The 24,745-nt window shown below is 49.3% G+C and overlaps 1 protein-coding gene across 3 annotated transcripts in view; it reads left to right on the top strand.

Annotated features, from left to right (window-relative positions):
- LOC142560425 (dihydropyrimidinase-related protein 2-like) overlaps positions 1-24,745 on the top strand; it is a 79,449-nt gene that overhangs the window by 28,984 nt on the left and 25,720 nt on the right. For all 3 annotated transcript variants that reach the window (XM_075672531.1, XM_075672533.1, XM_075672532.1), the window contains one exon: positions 23,781-23,875. In XM_075672531.1, coding sequence (XP_075528646.1) covers positions 23,781-23,875 — 95 coding nt within the window. The remainder of the gene's footprint in view (positions 1-23,780; positions 23,876-24,745) is intronic.

Below are 24,745 nucleotides of genomic sequence, written 5' to 3'. Positions count from 1 at the left end.
AGGAACCGTACACATTCAAGATTTATACGAGCAAGCTAGGAGGCAACGGGGTTGCGCTGGGTAGGGCGTTCGCGTTGGCACTGCCACGCTATCGCATCTGGTGACGTCAGGGACGTAGCCACGGAATTGTGGCTTTCACCGGCGTACATATTCAGCACATAAAGGCGCGTCATCTTCAAGGGCACGATTACAAATGACTTCACAAGCAGACACCAATTCGGGAACAGTCACAGAGCGTATAGCGACAACTAAGGTAGCGCAAAGACTTCCTAGCACGAGTGCGTGAACTCCATCTTGAAAGAGCAGGAAAACGTCGCTCAAAAACTCCGTACAAAGCAACGTATATACGTGTTTGTTGCTCTCAGGCTGACACTGCATGTCTTCGCATTCCGTACCGTGCGAAGCAAGAAATAACGCACTCCAGAACAAGATAGAGGTTCCTAGGAAGATGGATGCTTGAAAGTGATGAACAGTGGCAGAACAATGAACCTCGCTGGACCCAACGTTTCCACAAGGAAGACAAATCAATTTGTCGAAACGTTGGCTTCAGCGACATTCCTTCTTTAACCCGATTAATCACGTGAGGCCCTTGACTACATCTATGTAGTGTACGCGGTTTGTTCGTGCTCGTCTCTATTTATCTTTTTACCCCCCCTTCACCCTTCCCCCCGTGCAGGGTAGCCAACCGGAATTGCCTCTCGTTAACCTCCCTGCCTTTCTATGCATCCTTTTCTCTCTCTCTTGACTGTGTATTACTAGATGCCGTTTGCCGGTGCAGGCGCGTAATGTATACAGGGCCAGGAATACATGTAGAGCGAGCGGGACAGTCGCGGTTAGCGACGTGTAGCGGTAACTATACTCTAAGGTCGTGCAGTTCTCCTCGCTTGGGAGATGAATTTGATATTGAAAAGCCAGCGCTATCCAAGGGCTGTCTGCTGCGACGCCTTTTCGCGAGGAAAGAGATTGCCTGCTGCTTCATTAAAAGGGCAGCCCTAGCGCACAGCTTGTCAGCTAGAGCAACGGGAGTATAGACGGATTCGCTCGCTCACACTGGGCGTTGAAAAAAATAAATTAAATCTAGCGCTTTAAAGAGCGCGAAAAATTGTGCACCGGTTGTGAGACAGCTCCACTCAAAGGGTTCCAGATGTTCGCTCAGCCTGCGCAAGATCGGTGCGTAGGAACTCATAACGGGAAGTTATATTACTGGGGCCGCAAACAACCGCACTATAAAGGAGATTTTTTTTTAAGGCTATAGAGATGTCTTCAGGGTATTCGGTTTTGAAAGAAAAAGCTGCGCCTATTGCGTGAAAGGCCGTCATGCGTCAATATAAAGGACGCTTTGGCCAGCCGCGCTGCGTTTTAGGAAAGATTTTAAACGAAATTGCACGCGGAGGGAGAGTTGAAAGGTTGTACAGTAACATCGGCGAGCCATTTATGTAAGCGAGGTCAGCTGCCGTGGCCTTGCAGGCCTTTACTTTCATTCGCGCAGTTATACGCAGACATCATAAAAGACGTTGTCGACATCATCTTTATGCGATATCATTAACGCCAGCAGTTAGCATGTTCAGAAGTCGGAAATAAAATAAAGCAACTCTGAATCGCTGTAGCACGGCACGGACGTTTACGTACCTGTGCCGTAAAAAGGGTTAATTACTGGCAGGGAGTACAAACTCCTCCTCAATGAATATACGGCGCCGAAAACACCAGCGCGTCAGTAAGCTGTCAAGAATTATGAAGTGAGTTTCTACAATTTCACCCGTTTTGTTGAAGGAAAATTGCTCGGTATTTGCTAGGTTTGGCCTGTGTCTAATTTAGAACGTAATGCGGCGTTTCTTTAACCCGCAAACAACTAAGTATAGACCAGATAGTTGATGTTGTGAAGATGAATAACGTCACGGGGCCGGGGCTGGCGTGAAAATTTCCCAGAGGGGTTGCCACCCGTATTTCAGACCTACAGTGTGCCTCCTATAGTAACGGTACCAGTGGGAATTTGCTACCGCTGCAGCGTCATTATTTATTAAGTTCATGCTGCTTTTCAGTGTCCTTGCAAAGGGACACTATCATAGAAACACTAAATCAGCTAAATTATTTTTTGTTACACTATCTTCGTTAATTTTGCGATCCTAGGATTATTTTTGCAAGAGGAAATGAAGGTCAAAGCTTAATTGCTTGAATTTTCTGCCGAAATCTCGCACTGGCTCACTAAAGCTTCCAGAAACTTGCCATTTCAATCTGTGGCTCCTTTAAAACACAATGCAGTTCTTTTTTTTTACAGATAATTAACTAATTAGACCCCAGCAGAAACCGCCAAAAGCCGCGAGGTTACGTCTAGCTGGTGCGGGAACTTCAAGATGGCGTCGCCACTCCTGTCATTTCTAATTTCATGTATTATTTGTTTTTGTTCACCAAGCCTCTTCTCGGGCCAAGAGTGGCGTTTCCCTTTTTTTTTTTTTTTTGGGGGGGGGTATTTTAGCAGGAGCGATTCGCTAATACAGGCGAAAGTTTTCTTCTCACTAGTGCACCTTTTAAAAGTTTCCAGAAACGGGCGCAGTGCCGAAACCCTGACCTTGCCTCCGCTTTCGGGGCCAGAGAAACGCGCGAGCACTTCGTGCGAAAGTCAGTATAGGTTTTTAGATTTAAGGGATGCAAGCGGCTTGCGCACGCAAGAACTAGGCGTGACGGTACTGCGCATGCGCAGCACCGTCGCCCCTAGTTCTTGCGTGCGCAAGCCGCTTGCGCGTCCCCTAATCTAAAACTCTCCAGCGTGAATGCCAGGATAACTTCCCGCCGTTCCCGGCTCAATGACGAGCGTCCGGGCCACAGAACGGCGCGGTAGCAGTTGGCAGGCACCCGCCATGCCGAGCTGAATGCGACGGCGCGCCAAAGCACCGTCCGCGACTAACTCGTGTGTACGTGAGGTTCCTCAGATTTCCTCCCCCGTAAACACCACAACCTTCGAGCACTGTCGTACATGTCTCGCCCAGGACGGCACTCATAGTCCGCAGCAGGACGCTCTCAGCATTTTCGTATTCTTTTTTTTGGTCTCCTGTCGCGCGTCTTCAAGGAAAACACCACACGTGTGCGCTTGCGCTGGCGTCCTCATGAAAACGCAACGAGGGAGAAGAAGGGGGAAACCTACAGGGACTCGAATTGTTGCTGTATAAATACACCTCGAACATGAAGCCAGCAGACACTGAAGCCAAGGAAAGCGAACGTGAAGTTATGTTTGGTCTTAATTTGAAATGTAAAAACGGTGAGTTATTGGGCAAATGAAAGTGGACGAAATAAAATGACTTACTGCCGGTGCGAGTCTAACTCTACCGCAAACAGACAGGTATACACGGTATCTCCGTGTATACAGACGCGTAGTAGCGTCTGTTTTTGTTTGATTTCGTATAACGCGTCTAGGAGGGAGCAGGGGGTGGGGGTGGAGGGAGGGAGGGGGGAGAGACGTATTCATAGGATGTTCATTTCACTTGTAAACTTGTCAGCCGACAGTGTAGCGTTTCTTTCTTATGTCTTTGACCTGCGTCAGTTTTCTTTTTTTGCTCGTAAACGTGCATTTCAACATAAACCAACTAGCCCACGCAAATTTTTATCCTTACAGGCTAACATTTGCGCATTACGTACGCGTGCGATGGCATTCAAACTCTGCTACGGCGACGGCCGCTGTTCCATCTAAAGTCTTTTGCCGAGTACCGCCAACTTCCTCCTCTCCTACCACCCTTTTCCTTGCGGATCGCGTCGGCCGCCATGTTCTTCCGGCGGCGCGGTTGCACGCGCTGTATGCGAACGGTATGCTCTTGCAGTCACGGCTTTACTGCGAGAGGCAGCAAAGAAACGTGGCAAATGAGTCGGGTACTGACAAGAAGGGAGACGTGCCAGTAATGCGTCCAAGCTGTTATTTACGCGCTGTCTTGTCGTAGACGGTGCGAGCGGTGAAACTGCGTAGTCGTAGTGCGGCTGCCTAGTTCGCGAGAGAGCAGAGCACGCGCCCGTCTTTGCCCATGTAGAGTGTGGTTGCAGATGTTTCGATCGGCCGCTCGTATACGTAGTACAATTCAGAACTGTGCCTGAACACTGGCGTACAAGCGGTGCAAACTTATTTTCGTACTTAGTCAACAGTGCGCGTAGTTCTTAGACCCTGTCCCTGCTCGCCATCCTCAGTCCCTCCCCTTGCCGTCTTCTTCCTATCCCTTTCATTTCTGTCGGTCACACGCAGCTTGTGTGCCAAAAGCTCAGATAGCAACTGCCGTGGACTGCAGCGTCTTTTCCTTTCGTTTTGTGCTATAATAAAACCACTACCGAATAACCTCTATGTTGCTGCTTAAACATTCAACAATAGCTCAACTAAGCAATTTCAAGTAGGACGCGCGGTTACGCGTCATTCACGCTCAGGAACGACCCCACGATCACAAAGCCAAATTTGCCGCTCATAGTGGAATCTGGTTAGCGCTATATTCAGACTGATGCTGGGATTTTTCGAAAAGTGCATTGCGCCCGTAGTTCTGCTATCTGTGCCCTTAATATGCGTAAATCATTGTCTTGAGGCGAACAACGAAACATTGCAGCAGCAGGCAGCAAGAAGCGTCCGGAAAGGTATACGCTGACTTCCAGCGAACAGCGACAGATATTCATAAGTCACCTTCGCCGACACAGCTACACAAGCAAGAAAACAAGCGTGCTAGTGCTGTCGAATTCGGCAGCTGGACCTGGCCCAGGAAGAACATGGCGGACGGAAGCAGCTCCCAGCCGGAAGTGGGCGCTGTCCAATGTAGTGCGTCGGCGGTGCGGCAAACCTTTTCGGTACTTAGCTATTAAAGCTCATAAAGGGAGTTTAGTTCCATCCACTTTCGCGGGTACTTATACAAGCATTGATATCGAGAGTGTTAGCCAGTGCCGCTCATAGCCATGGCGGCGGATGTAGGACATGTTTTTATTTGTGTTTAACCGCCGGCGTCACGTGGTACGTGAACCTAAGATCAGGCAAAGTGGCCCAAGTGAAAAAAAAAAAAGCAAATGTTTCGAGCTCGTTCTTTTCGTCATTTGCGTGTTTAGAAATGCGGACCAAAGGAAAATATAACCTGACTGTTGTTTCTTCGAATCGGAAAACGACCGCGCCTCTCTCTTGAGTTTCACACCTTCGTGAGTAGCTTCGCGATGCGTTGTTCGCACGCCCTTCCTTCCTTCTAAATTTTATCCCCCACTTCTGCTATACAGTATAGGCGACAGCTCCATTATTGCCCTCCTCTCTCCCTCTCCCCCGCCGCTGCTGTTAGATGTCCGCCACACGTAGCGATAAGCGCCGTGCTTAACAAAGGCTATAAATCTGAGCACGTTCGCTCGGGACGTTCACCCCCGTCTTGTTGTCCCGGCCGAAAAGCGCTCTATATTGTGTGCGCGCACTCTCTCTATCGCGCGCGGTAATCGCGCGAGCGCAATTAAGTCGCCACGCGACGCGTATGGGACACTTTTCATGCGAATAAGGCGCGCCGCAGGCGCCCTCTCCCGTTGACCGCCCGAACGAGCGGCATGCGCATAAAAGGGAAGGAGGCTAACCTCTCGTGCGCCATTTTGTTGTTACTTTCGTTGTTTTTTTTTTTTCGGCACTCGCAAAGCGTTTTTAGCGCGGGTGCACTCTGTCCTGAGAACCAAGGATGTGGCCGCCACCGACCTTTACGATGTCCTCAAGGGTTCAACAACCGCCTGTGTATATCTCACCCACGTAGCGTCCGTTCCTCTTCGTTGCAGCGTCCCCCGGCCCTCCGTTTTATTGGCGTCTCAAGACGACCGCGACGATGCATGTTCGATGCGGTTCGCCGCCGACAGCTTGGCAGATTAGATGCAGATCTTGACCAGAATGCGCGCACCTCGTCTCTGCGTGTGGCTACACGTCTCGCCTGTTTGGTGTCCGCATTGCTTGAACGCTTGTCTCATGGGGGTATCTCCTCAATGTCATCCGTTTAGTGCTTGTCGTGCCTGGAGTGCCTGTCCGAAGGCGCGGGAACAGCCCCGGAAGATACCAAGCGGGACAGTTCAGGGTCGGTCTCCCAAATTGTTTTCCTCGCCGCACAGACGAGTGTTTTGAGTGTTTCGGGGCGATGCCACGCGCATCGCGTGAGTTGACTTGGTATTGGGATACGCAGATGAGATCGCTTGCGTGAGGTATACGTGACCGACTTCCTACGTATCGTTAACATCGGTAATTTATGATTTCGTAGCGAAATGAGCGCATCAGCTGTCAGGCTTCTTGTTCCTCTATTCTGCGCCTGCACGCACGAGGTATTATATAGTAGTGGCGCGACAATTCTGAAGAAAGAAAACATATTGAGACGTCAGGACGTGATAGGTACGAAAGGTAGGGAAGAAATTTATCGTTAACCTGCAAACGTTCCACCCGCGCCAGTAGATTATTTTGAGTAACTAACATGAACAAAAACTTTAAATTTAGACTGGCGGATCGCCGCTTTTTCGTCAGCTATCACTCAAACGACAACCCGCTATGAAAAACCATGTCGCACGGCCTTTATGTTAAAACACACTCATTTGGCATGTCAAGGGCTCCCGAGAATCGCATAAAAATGAGAACAGTGGACGCGCATCATGTACTACTGAATGCCGAATTTTGTTTCCCCATCGCGTTTTCGACCCACTTCCAATTTCGCGAGCGTGAAATTTTGCGAAACGGGAGATCTGAAGGATGCGCATTGTGCACGCAAATGCTGATTTTCTCGCAGGACCTACTTAACGACAGTTTAACATGCACGGTGCCATACTGCTTGCGATTCCGCACGCGAGACTGGCGCAAATCGCTTGTACGTACGATTTTCCACAGAATACGCTGAAATATTCCTTGCGAAATCGGTCGCGACGGTGTGAACGCTACAGATTGTTCAACGCCATCACGGTTTCCTCACCTTCATAAGTTTTGTTTCGACCGTACAATAGATACAACCATAAAAAAAAGCGTTTCACGGAAACAGCTTCCACTCGTGCAAGGTTGTTTCACCACAGAAAGCAGGATGTGCCTGCACGCCACAAATTAATTGAGTCTTCCTCGCAGATGCGCCATACTCAGTTATTGTATTCCGAGTCTTCCACCGATAGATGGATCACTCAATTACTAACCTTCGCCGTTCGCTCTCGCGAAACGCGAATCCGCGAAGTGCGCGGCACAATCGCAGCGGCAGATCGATCCGCGCGAGCTACATAGATATATGCCGTCCGCGAAAGTCGCGAAAGTTACGCACCCACGAAGATATCGAATTGTTTATATACAGTTGGCAAGAAGCGAGAGGGCCAAACGAGTCGTCCTGCGTGCCAGGCGCCGACGTCTGTTTCCAGCTCGGTCATCTCCCTATACTCGGTCGCTCGTTGACCTCGTTACGGGGCGCTCGCAACGGGACCGTGCGATCGAGTGTTTGCACCTCGCGCTCCCAGCCTCCGGGATGACGTCGACCCCACGCAATCGTCCGATACACGCGTGCGAATGCGTGTCTTCCTTGTCAGTGTATGAGTATGTATATATATACGCACGCGTACGTCTCCGCGGAGCGCGGTGACGACGACCCGCGGGCGCGCCACGTACGTTCGCGAGCCGGAGGCGGCTGTGCAGCTGGTATCGAGGGCGTTTTTATACGAGAGTGTGGCAGCCTGCCACGTGGTAGCGACAGATGCCACGGGCCTTATTACGTACACGACAACGCGCACCCTCGGGGAATTGGTCCTCGAAAGAGAGAGCCTGCGGGAGACGACGCCTGAATTTCCAAGTTGTTTGTGCGGATATAATCGACTCGGGGGGGACGCGATCGATGTATACGTGCGTCCGTGACACGAGGGCCCGCTCCGTTCCGAGACCGACGCGACATTTTTCATTTCTTTTTCTTCTTTTTTTTTCTTCCCACGGCTGAATGAATGTGCTGGTCGAGAGACCGTAAGCTCTCTTTAACTCAGGAGATAACGGGAGCGAAGTCTAAATGAGCGGCTGATTGATGTTTAGCGGCTGCAAATGGCTCGCCTAAAAGCGACGGCGTGCGTCTACAAATATTTATTTATTTTTTCACCGAATATTTCAGCGCTATCGGCTTTGTGCTTGTGGGACTGGTTCGTCCTGCCTTTTTTCTTTCTTTCTTTTTCCCATGCGCGGTTCGAGCGTGGAGAGCGCAGAATAAGGTCGAAACGGCCCCGCGAGAGCATTTTGTGGCCAGGGCTGCCCCTAACAGCTCTGCACGTGAAATCGCGTTCGCACGTATACGGGCACTTACTCTCGTCTGGGGGAACAGCTGTACGAGCGCACTGCCGGAGTTCGTATCGAAGACGTCACCGGTAAAGTTTAGTAAAGCCATTGGCGAAATTCGGTGCGACGTTTAGCAATTGTTAGTGATCACCACGAAACTGTCGTTTTCGCAAACGGTGCGTCGACGAACCCCCCATCTATCTATCTATCTATCTATCTATCTATCTATCTATCTATCTATCTATCTATCTATCTATCTATCTATCTATCTATCTATCTATCTATCTATCTATCTATCTATCTATCTATCTATCTATCTATCTATCTATCTATCTATCTATCTATCTATCTATCTATCTATCTATCTATCTATCTATCTATCTATCTATCTATCTATCTATCTATCTATCTATCTATCTATCTATCTATCTATCTATCTATCTATCTATCTATCTATCTATCTATCTATCTATCTATCTATCTATCTATCTATCTATCTATCTATCTATCTATCTATCTATCTATCTATCTATCTATCTATCTATCTATCTATCTATCTATCTATCTATCTATCTATCTATCTATCTATCTATCTATCTATCTATCTATCTATCTATCTATCTATCTATCTATCTATCTATCTATCTATCTATCTATCTATCTATCTATCTATCTATCTATCTATCTATCTATCTATCTATCTATCTATCTATCTATCTATCTATCTATCTATCTATCTATCTATCTATCTATCTATCTATCTATCTATCTATCTATCTATCTATCTATCTATCAAGTACGTATGCATGCAGGGCTTTTAAGAAGTATTCCCTGAAACGCCAACCGTATATGTAGCTCGGCATGGCTGCACGAAGTGCGACGTACGTACCTACGTGACGATTGCCGGTGATATTTTGAATGTCTGAATTGTCGAGTTGAACACTTGCCCGCGAAGTGTCAAGCAAACACAATCGCGTGGTCTTTGCTCTCTCTTCACGATCTTCGCTCGATCGTTCATTTCAGCGGCGACCTCCATCCGCAGCCGACTTCGCGTTCGCGTAGTTTTAAAGAGCTTGGGGTTTTGACTTGGTCTGTGTGTAACGGTGCCAAGAGAGAAAAAAAAAAACAAAACAAAAAACAAACAAGCAAAAAGTGCACTAATGACTTTAAAGAAATCACAGGGATGGTGCGCGCATTGTATTCCCGACGCAAATTCAAGACATGAAGAAACACTGACGAGGACTTGATCATACGATTCTCGCAGAAGCTGGCTCTAACCTCGCCATTTCTTTCCCACAATGATCTTCCGCGCACAATTTCTCCTCGCCGATATAATTGACGCTTGCTCGAATATCCTTCGTTGCATTCGAATTTCAACGAGGGTAGGATTATAATCGTTCATTACGCATCAAACGAATGCTTCTGTGAGGGCATACATACAGGGATGTCACAGCCACGCCTTTGAGAAAGAATTTTAAAAATGCGATGAATTCGGAGGGGCAGAAAGTAAACAGCGCAGGGCACAGCTTTAGGAACGGGCACGCGCGGCGTGATAATTAAGCTATAAACGCTCGTTAATCGACGTGCCCTATAAAAATTACAAGTGAATAGGGCACATCGGTAACATACGGTATGAAATAAGACCTCATTTCACCCAAAGGAAAAATAAAACTGGACCCACTTACGGCATATTTACAGCATTTTTTAAATGCTGGGGGCTAGAGAGAGAGAGAGAGATAAGTGGCGATCGTCTAATTATTGACCACACGTCACCGTCGTCATTACCGTTGGTGTCCAGAAAGGAGCACGAGCGATGTGCTCGATTTACACATTAACCTACTGCGCATGGGGGTCGCCCGTGGCACCTCCTGGGGGTTAGAATGCAGGTGGGGGCCCGGCGTTGCAACGCGTGCACGGTGATATAGCGGGGTGGACCGAAGAGCGCACGTACCCCGTCTCTCGAAGGCAAGAGGAGCAGTTAGCAGCAACAGCAGCAGCAACGTACAACGCCTCTGCCGAACACACACGAGGGCTACGTCGTGACCCGCTGTCTTTTCCGGGGTCAGACCGGTTGGCAGGTTGTTCGATCGACTCTCAAGCACTGCTGCAACGGCACCGGGAGGAACGTTGAGGAGGAAAGTGCGCGGCAGCTGAAACGTACGCAGCCTCTCCTCCTCTCTCCCAACCAACCTCTCTTCGGCGGTTGTATACGCATGTACGCAGAAGCTTGGACCCGGGAGGGGAGGGGAGGGGGGGCATAATTTCGTTTCAAATGAGGGGGGTGCCCCTTTATAGGCAACCCCGCCGCGCCGTTCGGTTGCCATCATTAGCCGCGGCGCGTCGTGTGTAAAAAATGACGGCGAGGAGCACAGCGAACGAGAGATGATCAGATTTCCTTTTATTAGACCCCCTGGACACGCTCGATGCAGCGCTGTGCATTATATACAGACCCGACGATCCGCGAAACGAGGTTGCAAGTTGTGATTAGTGCGGGGCTGGTTACCGGCGCAACTAACCAGGTGGTCCTTCGGGTGTTCCTTGTCGATATCTCGTGTCGGTTCTTACATATGCGCGCGGGCGGGAATACGAGCCTTAACATACGCGCATGAATCTGTGTCGATGCGCGTGCGGGCGTTCTATGGCGTACGCCTGCTTATATGTGCGATTGCGTGCGTCTATAGGCTACGTGTATGTGTTCTCCCTATCGGTGCAGAGTCGCCGAAGCGCTCTGGCCATCGCCAGCCCGTCCCGATTACATAACCGGCGACAAGAACGAGCCGTAAGGCTCATCGGATTCAGCAGACGAGGTCCTTAAGACGCAGCTGTAATTAACGATGTAAAAGGGATACGAGTTACGTCACTCTTTGATTCTGCAAGCCGCCGGCACATATAGCGAGCTGGTGCGACGCGATGACTCGTTCCCATTACATTACGCCCGATTAATTTTCTTCGTGTTGTGCCAAATCTATCAGCGCTCTGCCCTCGCAAAAAAAAAAGGAAAGAAAGAAAAAAGGAACCTTCGCCGAATACGGTTAATGCAGCCGCCGTACGCCGCAAGCTCCACGAGCGAACAACCGTCCCATGGAGCATGAGTGAATGTGACAAGGGAATGAAATACCGTAATTCAACGATTGCGTTATGTTTCGTTATCGTTCCTCTTAGTTGGCCTGAGCGGCTGCCCGCCTTTATATATGCATCGTGATTGTCCAAAGCGGTATAGGTAAGAATGGTTCAGCTTCTTCCGTGCCTCAAGAGGGTATTCGGACTATGCGGGCTCCTAAAAGCAATACAACGGCATGCCACGATTGGGCGTACACTCGGCTGTGCTAAGAGCAAGATGCTCTTAGCACAGCCGCGCAAACGCGGAATTTTCTCAGGTGCATAACCTTGGTCGAACAGGCGCACATAGGCTGCACCACTTGGTTTCAGCCTGCGTGCCTTGGCTGTGCATAATTAAATCAACGTTCGCGGCATCTGTGGTCTCCGGACCTTTGCTCGCGGCCGTACATTCCACACTGACTTTAAAGTAACTGCGCAGGCTTGAGTGACGTGGAATGATTGCTTAGGCGGACGCCTCACCTTCGCTTAGTGGCTACCGTGCAGCGCATGCGTCGTAAATTAAGTTCATTACCTCATGGACACGTGTAGGCAGCGCGTAACAGTATATACGCCATGCTGGCCCGAGGGTAACTGCTTTTTTCACGTAACGCGCATACGCTAAGGGGCACCGCTAACCAAGAGCGATGGTTGTACGGTGCTCGGTGTATACATATCGGTATACGAACCTATTAGGTGTCGGTAGCGACCGTGTTAAGCAAATTCCGATGACGACAACATCTGGCGGCTCGGTCGAAAGCTCATATGACAGCTACATCGCTGTCAAACGAGAGGTAATGCGTTGACAGACGATGACAGTTATGCATTCCTGACGAAACAAAGCGGGACGGAGTAACAGGAGGTCGGGAGGACAGCGGCCGGAACAGCGTTACTGACAGATGCGCGCGCGAATGCGCGCGTAAGTGTTGCACGGATGTCAGCGGCGCGGTATGCAGTGCGTTGACGCGCGCGCATCCGCAGTGCGAAGAAAAATAAAAGAACACCAGAGTCGAGCGATTTTGAAGAACAATGGGATCGGCCCCGTTAATAACCACCGAAAGCTGACGCACGACGTTATAGTGTGACGCGACGTCCGCTCATTCCGACGCTGCACAGCAGCTGTAGCGTTTCAGCCGTATATGTCTCATCGATGCAAGAAAAAAAGAAAGAAAAAAAAGCGTCCGACTGTACTGCGAAAGCAGGAGACAACACATGGCATACGACGCGAGGACCCGACTGTTTGTTGGGAACTCCAAACTTAACCCGAAAGCCCCCCCCCCCCACCTCCCCCCCCCCCCCAAAAAAAAACATTCCAACCGTAGCACGACGCTATATGTGATAAAACCCGTACATATTTCTCAGAAGAAGCTCTCAAAAAGAAAACCTACACGCGGGTTTACCGAATTTTGTACATATTCAGTGTTCCGTTGTTGCTTCGAGTGGTAAAGAGAACGTGGGGCTTTATTTGCCGTAACCACGACCTGGTTATGAGGCGCACGCCACATAGTGGGGAAACTCCGAATTAATTTGGCCACGTGGGGTTCTTTGACGCACACATGCATCAAAGTACACGAGCATTTACCTCTTGTGATTATTGTATGAAACTCTGTGCATTCATCCATCCATCCACCTAGGGCTGTAATCTGCTAGCTTGCGACTGCCCCGGAACGGCTTTGGTCCCGAGCTCGATTCCCGGAACAGGATGATTTTCACTTTTCATTTTCTTTATTAATCTGTAACTTCGTGCTACTCTCGTGTCTGTAACTTCGTGCTACTCTCGTGTATTTCAATATTTTCCTTTTCTCGAATGTACCGCCACCTTGCGGGTTTCCGCAGAACTTATTTGCTATAAATACGAAATGGAACCCATCGGAAACGTGCTGGATGCGGCCGTTGGCATACGACGTGTCGTATACCGCGGATCGTATGCAAAATCGTACTGTGCGTCTTATTTGATCTTTGGGTCCAACAAAAGTGAGTGTGCAAGGTAAATGGCAGAGGATTACCAAGTGGCCTACACAGAGACGTTTAATGCCAGCGCGGAGACATGGCACGGAGCTAAGGAATGTATACTTACGACGTTGATTAATAACAATTTCGATTGCTCCTTGTCCCCGAAACGTGTCCCGAAAGAGGGAAACTAAGAAGGGCGCTCAAATACGCGTGCCGAAGCACACGTGACCGCGTCTGTGAATTCGGACTTTGATCAGGCAGCACCAACTGTGTATCCTCCACCGTAGCTGCGCTATATTTAAACAGCAACTCCGGCGTTTTTTTTTTTTAACCATATTAGGATATACTGTCATTTTCAAATGGCACTGACAGTCCTGGCACCGGTAGGGTGATTCGATTTCCTTAGAAACTCATCGATCATTTTAAATTACCACTAAACAAGGCACCGAAACCGACACAGGTAGCTGCTTCGTGTGACGTCACGATGAGTCGATGACGTCACATCCTGCACTGCCGTAACGTAAGCAGGCAGAACGCGTGCTAAACAAGCAGCACGCGCGGTGCTAACGAAAAAAAAAAAAAAGAACGAAGCTGACGATGTCTTCTGAACACGCGCGAAGCTATTCCAGCTCTTTCGAAGCAGACAGTGGCGAATTCAGCGAAGATTTCGGCGACGATATGAGCGCTGAAGGATCGCCGTTTGCCATTGACCCGCCGCCGCGCGAGGCAGCTGACGTTCGATGCATTGTGCTGCGACAAGACGGAGACAAGCACCAGTTACCACGTCTGTCAAAACGACGATTGTCGGCCGTTGTCTCCTAGAAGGAGGAGCCCGCTTCGTCGTCTCTGGGCGAAGTGGCGGAACGGTGGTGGCGGTGTAGTCCATGACGTCACAAACACAGGGTGGCCAGTAAGATTCCGCGCATTCGTGGGCATGAGGTCGGCAACACGAACGAATGTTTAAAATTAAATTTTAAGGAAGAATAAATGACTTGCAGTCGTATCGTTGGGCAGAGCTAATCAAATTGGAACAGAGAACGTGTATTCAAAATTTTGTTGAGGTCAGTGAACATAGAAAAAATCGCCGGAGTCGCTCTTCTTGAACAGAGCACGCCAGGGCCGCGACGCCCGGTTAGCCACGCGACGTCTACAAATGGCACGCTGGAAAAAAAAAAAAAAAAAAAAAACAGGAGTGCCCGTCGCTGTTTAACAACCACCGCCACCACAGCAGCGGCACACGGCAGCAGCATGGCAGCAGTGGCACCAGCAGCAAGCGGTTCGCAAGCGTGATGGGACCGGAAGAACTGGCGAACGGGGCGGTTCTCTGCGCGTTCTTTTTCACACGGCGACCAACTGGCGTGAAATTGCTCCAAGGCCAAACATGGCAGCCAGCCAGCGCCGCGCCGTGGTCGCCGCTGCCGTGCGCTCTCTCTCTCCCGCTGTGCCGGCGGTGGATATTGTTTGCCTTGCGCGTGAATACTTCTCCGAGTCTGCTGTGCGGGCGCAGCTGTCATCGTTTCAGCTGTGCTATAGAGCGACGTTCGCCCAACTCCTCTTTTACTTTCGGTTTGATTGAGCGAATGAAGCAGCAGTGTACTCTTTTCTCCCATTTGGACGGAAGCCATGCGTCTATTACGCCGTCGAAATTGGTGCGTGTCCTTACCCTCCCTGTGTATACATACCGACGTGGACGGCAGTCAGTCTTGAAACGGTTCCCCTGCTTCGGGTACTTAGGAAGATAGTCATTTTTTTCTTTATTTCTTTCTTTCGGTCGGGAACAATGCGTAATGGTGATGACATGCCTCTGTGGGCTCAGATATAAACTTGAAACAACGGAGGTGTCGAGGAAAAAGTGGCCTGGGGAGTAAGAACAATAGTCGTGTGGAACCACCTGTGATGACGCGGTAATGGAAGCTAAGAAAGTACGCACCTGTCTCTCTCTCCCCTCCCTCCTTCCCTCCGGGCAATTCAATGCGCATTGCATGCTGTGTTTCAATGACGTGAAGCGAGCGAGATCACACCGTGGGCATTCGGCCACATCCGAGGACGGGATCGTGGCTGTGTTGCCGAAATGCGCGGTGCGAGACGCCACCATTCCAGACCGAGGTGACTAGCCTTGTCCCTTTGGAAACGGAAACTATATGCACCATATATCCGCATCCAACGATCCAGAATGATCGCAAAGCATGCGATGGGCGTCGTGTATAAGTGGTCGTGCGGGGCTACGGCGTGTGGAGTTTGCCGAGAATACTGGCTTTCAGTAAATTGAGTAGTTGCACAGAATGAAGAAGGGCCAACGCGAAATACCCCGCGTTTCTCTATCAAAATGACGTGAAGAAAAAATGAATTCTGAGCAACAATCAGTAGCGAACGCTCTTTTCCTCCGTATTCTAGTGCCGTTCGCCTAAACGTACAAACACTCGTGGAGCTGACAGCGTTCATTCCCAAGGTCTCGCTAAAGTGCTTCGTGCGGCCGATCAGCCTCACCTGTACCAGTTTCTGAACGCCAAACCCCACAATTCCTTTAACTCGCCTATGGGCAAAGAACGAGTGACACCTGTCACGAGATCCTAAATGTCTGTGTGATTGACATCAAAAGTGAGCGGTCAAGACTCAACTCGCAAGACTCAACAGACGGTCGTGCATTTACTGCATGTACTACATGTAATAATAATATTTGGGGTTTTACGTGCCAAAACCACTTTCTGATTATGAGGCACGCCGTAGTGGAGGACTCCGGAAATTTTGACCACCTGGGGTTCTTTAACGTGCACCTAAATCTAAGCACACGGGTGTTTTCGCATTTCGCCCCCATCGAAATGCGGCCGCCGTGGCCGGCATTCGATCCCGCGACCTCGTGCTCAGCAGCCCAACACCGTACTACATGTATAACTACATGTACATGTAGTTACCCTAACGCACGCTGACAAAGCGGCGTATTGAATGAACTTCAGTAGGCGCTGTATCTATCTATCTATCTATCTATCTATCTATCTATCTATCTATCTATCTATCTATCTATATATATATATATATATATATATATATATATATATATATATATATATATATATATATATATATATATATATATATATATATATATATATATATATATATATATTATTGCCCCGAACGTGCACACGCTAGGGCGTGGCATCCGGCGCGCTCGACGTGGGCGTGCTTATATGTGTGCGCGTGCACGGCGATTGTCGTTCGCGAGCTAGGCATTCACGTGTGGTCTCCAGCCGACGCGTCAAGCGACGCATAACGCCAGGGCTGCCAAGCGTGTAACAGGCGCGAAAAAAGGCAATTTACGGAGAAGGCAGCGAGCCGTGTGCCTGTATTCAAGCCCAGGCACGTGACGCAACTATTCGGAGGACAGAGAAAAAAAAAAAAAAAAGAAAAGCGCTACGCCACATCCAGCACGGTGGGCGAACGCAGTTCCGCGCAAGGGGCAGGCACATGGATCTTCGGCGTAAAAGAACAACAGTTTTAAGACATCGAAACTATTCGTTCATGGTGAGCGTTGCTGCCCGAGTGCCATTCGAATTGATCGACACGAATACACAAATGCGTAGATACTTACTTATTCGCTATAATTTATGCAATAGACTATGCTTCAACGTGTTATCACTGGCTTTACTCAGCAATAAAATATAACAATGGCATAGACGTTTCGGAACATTTAAGGAACATTAAATGGCCCTAAAATGACTCAAGGAACATTTAAGGGACGCTACGAAAGCCATCCATGCCACACGCGCAAAGACGGAACTGGCGGATCATTAACAAAAGGACACATGTTCGATTTTGATAACGTAACCACGTTAGCACGGGAACACCGATGGGGCCCAAGAAAATTTGTGGAATCGTGGTCTATCCGTCGCAATCAATCTGCATGCACTTCTAACCGTGGCCCCATACCGGATGTTTACGGCAGTATCATACATAAATAGGATGTATTTTATAATTTGCTGTCATTTACGTACTGACGATGCCACCCGCATAGGTGGCGAAACGTCTACGTTTTTGATATGGTTTATTGTTGAGTAAAGCCAGTGAGAACAACACGTTGAAGTACGAGTTCCCCTGGCTTCTGGAACATTTTTTCACGCAATAGACTATGAAGTAGTTAGGTGACATAAAGCAATCAACTTCTCTAATTCTCTAAAGAAACGTGCTGCTAACGCACAACACAGCTGTTCTGCTATAGGAACATGTAAAACAAACTGCGGAGTGCTTCCTCAGCGAGTCCACACCGAGTGGCACAGAAAAATGTGCGGACAGTGAGAGGTACGCTGTACGTTACACGGTACACTGCGCATAACTATACTGTACGCTTTACATTATTACAGTGAGGAAACACTGTCACGTGCGGCTCTCGCTTTGATTCGCGCTCATGCTGCCAGTCGTGCTGCAGCTGAATCTGTGCCAGCGCGCGGCAATCGTGTGTACGAAGACGCCAGCGCCACCAACCACGAGTCATCGGTCGCATGCAAGGTCGAGTGACATGTATACTATACGCACTCGGCAGAGTAGGAAAAAATTCGCACGTTCTGCAACACACCGGCGAGCACACTCAATACTGTAATCGCCGTAACCCGGTGTAGCTATCCTGTCCTGCGTCAGCGGTCTTCATTCTACGGGGATTCCAAATGGCGTAATCTCCATTCGCTTACCTATGTCGCCTATTGCAATTCCTTCACGCTGGCACCCATTTTGATACTAGAAAACATCACCGATAATATGCTCTGCACCATTAAATCATCTGCCCAACTCTATTTCGTTTATCGGCATATAGACTATGGTATATGGTTTGCTCGCGCGTTTGACTTTCAATTACACATCCCTGTTTTTCCTGTATCTCAACGTTACGCCTATCATTTTCCGTTCTGTCGCTCGTCGCGCGGTTCTGATATGGTGGCCTTTCAATTAAGCTTTTTCTTCTGTTGTCCAAAGTTCCGCCCCATAGGTTAATACTAAGCAGAGTGCACTCATTATACGTTATCTTTCTTTTTTATTTCGTTTCATTTTTATTCACGACAGCTTAGGAGACGTGGCAAAGGGCTTTAAGATTTCTTGACTTGGCCATGCCCCCACACAGAGACTACCTTAAGCTCTTATAGCGAGACCTTATTATTTATTCTTTTTTTGCCTGAAGAGAAACATTCGGATTACAGTTACGTATATTTGTACGTGAGGTAAGAACATCCAAATTTACTCTGATATCATTTGTACACCAGGGGAGCCTTGTAGGCTCGTTCAAAGAAAAGATGGCACGGGCATCTAGCATAAAACAACTCCTTTATATTCGCAAATTTTTTGCACTGAGAAAACTCAGATTTGCCAGGTAAACCGTCTCGAATTTTAGGACAGTCTGTAAAACAGTCGGCACTGCAGAGATAGAGACTGCGAATTATGCACCTGAATGGATGCTGCCGCACGAATTTCTTGGAAGGTTCAGCCTCGTTCTAAGCGCAACGCGCAAATCGTTATTTTCCGATTTCGGCGATTGCGAACGCGCTTTATTGCTAGACCGACGACACATGACGTCATAAATCAGGCTTTACCTCGCTTAAAGCGTCGCGTCTCGATTTATGAGCTCAGATTCGGCACGTCGCGAAAATCGCGACAACAGGCTAGAAAACCGGCTGATAACGAACGTTGGTCAGATGTCATTCGCGATTCGGCAAGTTCCTGTCACGTGTGCTCCAATTCAACGCGCTCGATACTCGACTGCTGGAGGCAATTTGCAGAGCGGTGCGCCCCGTGCAAAGTTCGGGGCCAGTGTCGGTGGCGCAGAGAGACCACGAGACCGGGCAGCGGCCAGCATGACGACATCTTGTACTGCGCACTTCTTTACTTTATCGACCGTGTCGGTGCAGTTGCTCGCGATAAGGCGCGGCGTTATGCGCGCGCACGCAGGGAGAGCGGCGGGACACTTTGCTCGACACGCCTTTGTTTGCGCAGTCGGACGCGGCGTCAACGCACAGCGCGCCCCGTTTGCCCACTACCGCCATGTATCAACACCACCCAAATAGCCCAAGGCCTGTTTACTCCGATCCATGACGTCACGCTACCTGGCCCGAAATTTCGATTGACAAGGCTGGCGTGATGAAAGCGGTGACGTCAAAATCACTGTTGCCTACTCGTGAGCATCCCCATTAGATTCTATGGATGTCAGGCCAATTAACATGGCGTCATGGACTGGAGTGAAAAGGCCTGGTGCTATCTAGGTGGTGCTGCATGTATACATACATCGCCCACCCCCGCCGGGCCTCGATACAGCTGCGTGCACGAGAAATATTCGAAGCTGGAGATATCCATCGAGGGAGACCAGTGCTGCAACATTACGCCTCTATATCTTTATTTCGCAAAGGACCGGTGTGTTGCTTCACGCAAGCGGTGTGAACGCGAGAGTTGAGGTATACTGTTTCATTGTTTGTTGCCTTGTCATTCCTCTCAGTATTCACACATTGAGCGCATGTTTCGATTAAAAAAACGACAGTTAGAAGTCAGCGCTTAGTTTGTGTGTACAATTTTCGCTATACTGCCTCCAATTAGGTGCACGCAAGACCGGCGCGTCGTCTCGTGACTTTGTGCTTTTTGAGCCTTCGGTGGGGATGTGTGTCTCGATCCCGCAACGAGGCCACTTTCCGCGAGAAACGGCGCTACTACGTTTGTGCCCGTACCGACTTCGGATACGCTGCAGAAAAGAGCTTTCTTGTAAAATGGTTCATGTACAAGGTGCCCTACAACGGGAAAGAGAAAAAAAAAAAAAAGAGAAGAGAAATGTGCTTCAAAGGCAGCATAACCTACGCATAACGTAGTGCCCTCCATTTTGACCCTGGTGGTGCGTTCGTTACTATACACACTTGGCTGAAGTGCAGCAATCGATCTCTGTCACTCTAGAGGATGACAACTGAATACACAGCTCTTTCGAGCTGCCATCTTGTTCTCCGCAAATCCTGAGAATTAACGGAAATACATGGGTGTGTGTAATAAGTGTGGGTTTCGATGGAAAGGAAGGAGATAAATGTGTAAGCGCTCCCTCTCTTCCCTTGTCGGGGAAAAAATAGCTTTTTTGGATGAAAGATTACGATGTTGCTGATTTGCAGATGTTTTTTGCGAATGGTGTACCTATGCCTATGCTGAAAAAGCTATAGAATGGCTGGAGAACTTAAAATAAACGCACCAGTTGGCAGTCAGCGCTTGTCTGTGGTATTTGTTTCCTCGTGTCCTTGTTTTACTCGCGCTGTTAAACCTCAGTACTAAATATGAACCAACTAGCCCTCATCAAGATCTTACTGATGGATGGACCACCTGGGGTTCTTTAACGTGCACCTAAATCGCATTTCGCATTTCGACCCCATCGAAATGCGGCCGCCGTAACCGGGATTCGATCCCGCGACCTCGTGCGTAGCAGCCCAACACCATAGCCACTAAGCAACCGCGGCGGGTACATCATATACAGCAAAGCGCCGCACAATGCGGCGTACGTGGGTTCGACTGCCACCCGCGGCAAGTTGTAATTTCGTCCACTTTCATTTCCCTTTACCTTATTGTTGCGATATCCCAATTAAATCATAACACTTCGTTTCTTCTGTGCTGTTTGGATTCACTGTAGCTTTATTTTTTTCACACTACCCGCCGTGGTTGCTCAGTGGCTATGGTGTTGGACTGCTGAGCACGAGGTCGCGGGATCGAATCCCGGCCACGGCGGCCGCATTTCGATGGGGGCGAAATGCGAAAACACCCATGTGCTTAGATTTAGGTGCACGTTAAAGAACCCCAGGTGGTCGAAGTTTCCGGAGTCCTCCACTACGGCGTGCCTCATAATCAGAAAGTGGTTTTGGCACGTAAAACCCCAAATATTATTATTATTTTTTTCACACGTTTGTAACGAACGAGAAATCGACCCTTCGGATTTAATTATTCTGCTAGCTCTCTGGACCACTGTTAAACGAAACACATAACTGGTAATGAATTCCATACGGCTGCAACAATACTTTAGTTTGGGTCAGTTGGCTCTTCTTGAGTTTTCATCATAACGCGCTAAAGACGAGGACGAGAGGAACACGTACGTACATGATGCGGCCATTATGTACCAAATGCGCATTGCATAAATAGGTGATCGTTTGAAATGAACGCCAGTTGGAAGTTGAGCGACCGTCCTGTCGTATGTGTTCCTTCCGTCTTCGCCTTTAACGCGTTTTTTTTTTTATGAAAGCTGTCAATACAGGCGGTATTTTCTTCAAACTTTAACGAGAAAAAAAAAGTGGCTGGCACAACGTGTTAGATGTGTATGTGAAGTGACTTTAGAGAGAATGCAAGAGATAAGTGCAGTGCCGTAACTCTCTCTCACAGGCGGACACCTCAACAGCACTGCACGGGGAAAGGGGTGTGGGGAGAAAAAAATGGAGGAAAGGGGAAGGCGGCAAAAATAATAATAACAAATAAGAAGCGAATACGGGGCTCAGAGCCGCGCTCTTAGTTGCGTCGCACTGCAAAAGTCAAGTAGTGCCGCAAGCGCACTCTTGACGATAGACGAGTGTGCTACAGGAAAAAGCAGCGCCATGTCTCAGCTGTAACGGAGCGGAACACAGATAGTTCCCTTTGTCGTCAGATGGGTTCATTGGAGAGAGGCACACACCTGCAGCGACCCCTGGAGGAGCACATACCCAGGGGCGCGTACCTGCAGTGGCCCCGCGGGGCACGCCGAGTGCATCGCTCTGTACACCGTCGCGCTCGGCACAAGTGTATACGCACTGGGATTTTTCACGCTACACGTCATTGTGTCCTCCTTGCACACCGGCTTGAGCGCAGGAACACTGTAACGCTGGACCACGACCGCGTTCCCGCCAGTCGTCGCGAGCCGCGACTTCCGTCCCAGCGTTACAGAAATACGAACTGGTTACAGACGCGTAGCGTTCCAGCATTCTATATACACTTCGCGTTCCTTATAACAACGCGCGTCCGCCACAGCTCCGCACTGCTGTTGCTGTTCGCAACAACCGTGTCGTCGCGGCACGACTGAAAAAAAAAATATAAACAAAAGAACGAAACTATAGAGACACGCGGGACGTAGTTCATTGTTCTGGCGACGCCACGGACCGGCAGCCTCTGACGAACGTCCGCGGTCTCGCTTGGCCTGCTCGCTAGCGCTGCTCGCGCCGGCAACGAGGGGGGTGGGGTGGGGGGCCGCTACGGGAACAACAACGCGTGCACGCGTCTGTCCCGCAAGGGCCCGGCAGACCCTTTATTTTTCGCGCTGATTGTTAATAATGGAGACAAATGTCGGTGCGCTGGACGCTGCTCTGCTGTGCGCAGTGCCGCTCAACTAGCGCGAGCAGGTCGTCTCCGCTCGTTTTGTCTTTCGTACTGCGAAACAACGGGCAGGACGCTGTAAGCATGCGCAGTATATATATACTGCCGAGCATGCGGACGCGCCTTGTGCCTGCGTGTACGTGCAAGTATGGAGAGCCGCGGTTCAACGCACCCTCTTGGTTGCGGCGAGATGGCTGCGATGACGCCGCGCCGACCGACCTCCATAAAAAAGGCGGAAAGAACAAAGACTCGCGCGGTCAAAGGATAAGCTTTTATGAAGGTTCGTATCTCGCGAAATGGAACGTGTGCGCGCGCGACCCCGCGGGCGCTCTGGGGGGAGCTCGACTTGGTGGCACCGACATCTCCGAATCGCAGCTGTAGCTTCCGATGGGTTGTCATCGCGCGTCAATTGGGGGATCGGAAAATTAGCGCCACCTTCGCAGCGCGCCGCAAAGTTGTACCGCGGACACGGCGTGTGGGGAAAGCGCGCGCATCAAAACCGTCGGATCGACGCCGTCGGAAGACTGGCGCAAGCCCCCAACTGTTATAGAACTTGGTGCACCGCAAACGTGCTGGCAAGTTTACTCCGGGAACACGTATACTGAAAAATTTGTTTAGTGAGGCTGTGTAGGTACTAGTCGTACCATAGGACGAACGTTTTTCTGCGCACACGTCGGAGGACACCTGCCCCGCTCTTTCATGGCGGCCTTGTTTTGATTGGCGCGACAGTTTTTACAGCTAGCTAGCGGTGCGTCGTGGCGGAACGATGTGACGTGACGTGGCCATGTCCACGTCAGAAACACGCCGCACTATGTAGTATATATAACGGAACTGACCTGCCGAGAACGATAAGGTAAACCATCACGAAGGTAGACATGCACGTCGAAACGTCGGCCTACCTGTACGGTATACAGCTCCTCGTGGTTTAGGCATGTTTTCTTGCTCTTTAGGTCACGAGTTGCGTTGGAAGTAACTCCGTAATTTAATTTATTGTTTACAACTATTACGTACACGTTAGCTCAGCCTTGCAGCTAACAATTGTTAGCTGCAAGCCTGAGCTAACGTGCACTTTAGCATCGTCATTACTTTAAAGTTATGACGATGCTAAATCGCGTGGCCTGGCATAGTCGCGATGTAATGCACCTCGTTTTTTTCTCCACCGCAGAGCGCCCAGACCCGGGTGGTGATCAAGGGCGGCAAAGTGGTCAACGATGACATGATCATTGATGGAGACGTCTACATCGAAGATGGCATCATCAAGTGAGTGCTAGCGCATGCTGTGTGTAGAACGGTGGTTTCGAGTCAAGATCTTCGTTAACGAAGAGCAGCCACTATATCCTTGTATGTTGCTGGCTTGGTGACGTTTATATATATCGCAATAGAATATAAAGTTGTGCGAGTTGGTACGGTAACATGATCTTGGATTGTAGCGCGAAGTGACACGGACACAGACTAGCGCTCGCCCTGTCTGCTTCTAGTCTGTGTCCGTGTCACTTCGTGCTACAATCCAAGATCATGTTTTATATATCGCCATCAACGCACCCGTACGATACGGTGAACTCCGAGAAGACGCACAGTATAGCGTTCAATATGTGCTTCAACACGGGAGTCCGTGGTCGAAGGAACTCCAACATTACACGGCGGCGCCGTCGTGCGAAAAAGTGGTTTAACAAACACCCGTAACTGGAACGGTGTTTAGATCTTCGTGCACCTTTGACTTCGGAAACCGTGTTGTATCTCGTATTGAACGCGACTGTGCGTTATACAGAAGCTCGCGGATTCAACTGCACTGGATGCACGACGTTAAAAAAAAAAAAAAGCATGTGGTCAAAATTCAGAGCCTACACAATGGCGTCTCCTATAATTTCAGTGAATGAACGAATTGGATTTTCCGCCATCCTGTGGGAAGAAGTGGAGCACAACTGTGCCATCTTTATTTTACCATCCTCGTGGACCAGCAGCTAGCTATTTCTAGATGTACTTAACGAAAAACCACGCAGTTTGCGAGCCCATTATATAGAGGTCTCGCAATTGGTACTCAAGCAACGATTACAAGGCGCATATGAATTATAAGCCTCAACAGTCATGCTACACGCAAGGTATTGTTCTCACCAAATAATTCTCTTCGAA

Source organism: Dermacentor variabilis, chromosome 10 (assembly GCF_050947875.1).
Source record: "Dermacentor variabilis isolate Ectoservices chromosome 10, ASM5094787v1, whole genome shotgun sequence".
Lineage (NCBI taxonomy): Eukaryota > Metazoa > Arthropoda > Arachnida > Ixodida > Ixodidae > Dermacentor > Dermacentor variabilis.
Note: the sequence above shows the minus strand (reverse complement) of the source record. Positions and strands in the feature narration are given on the sequence as shown.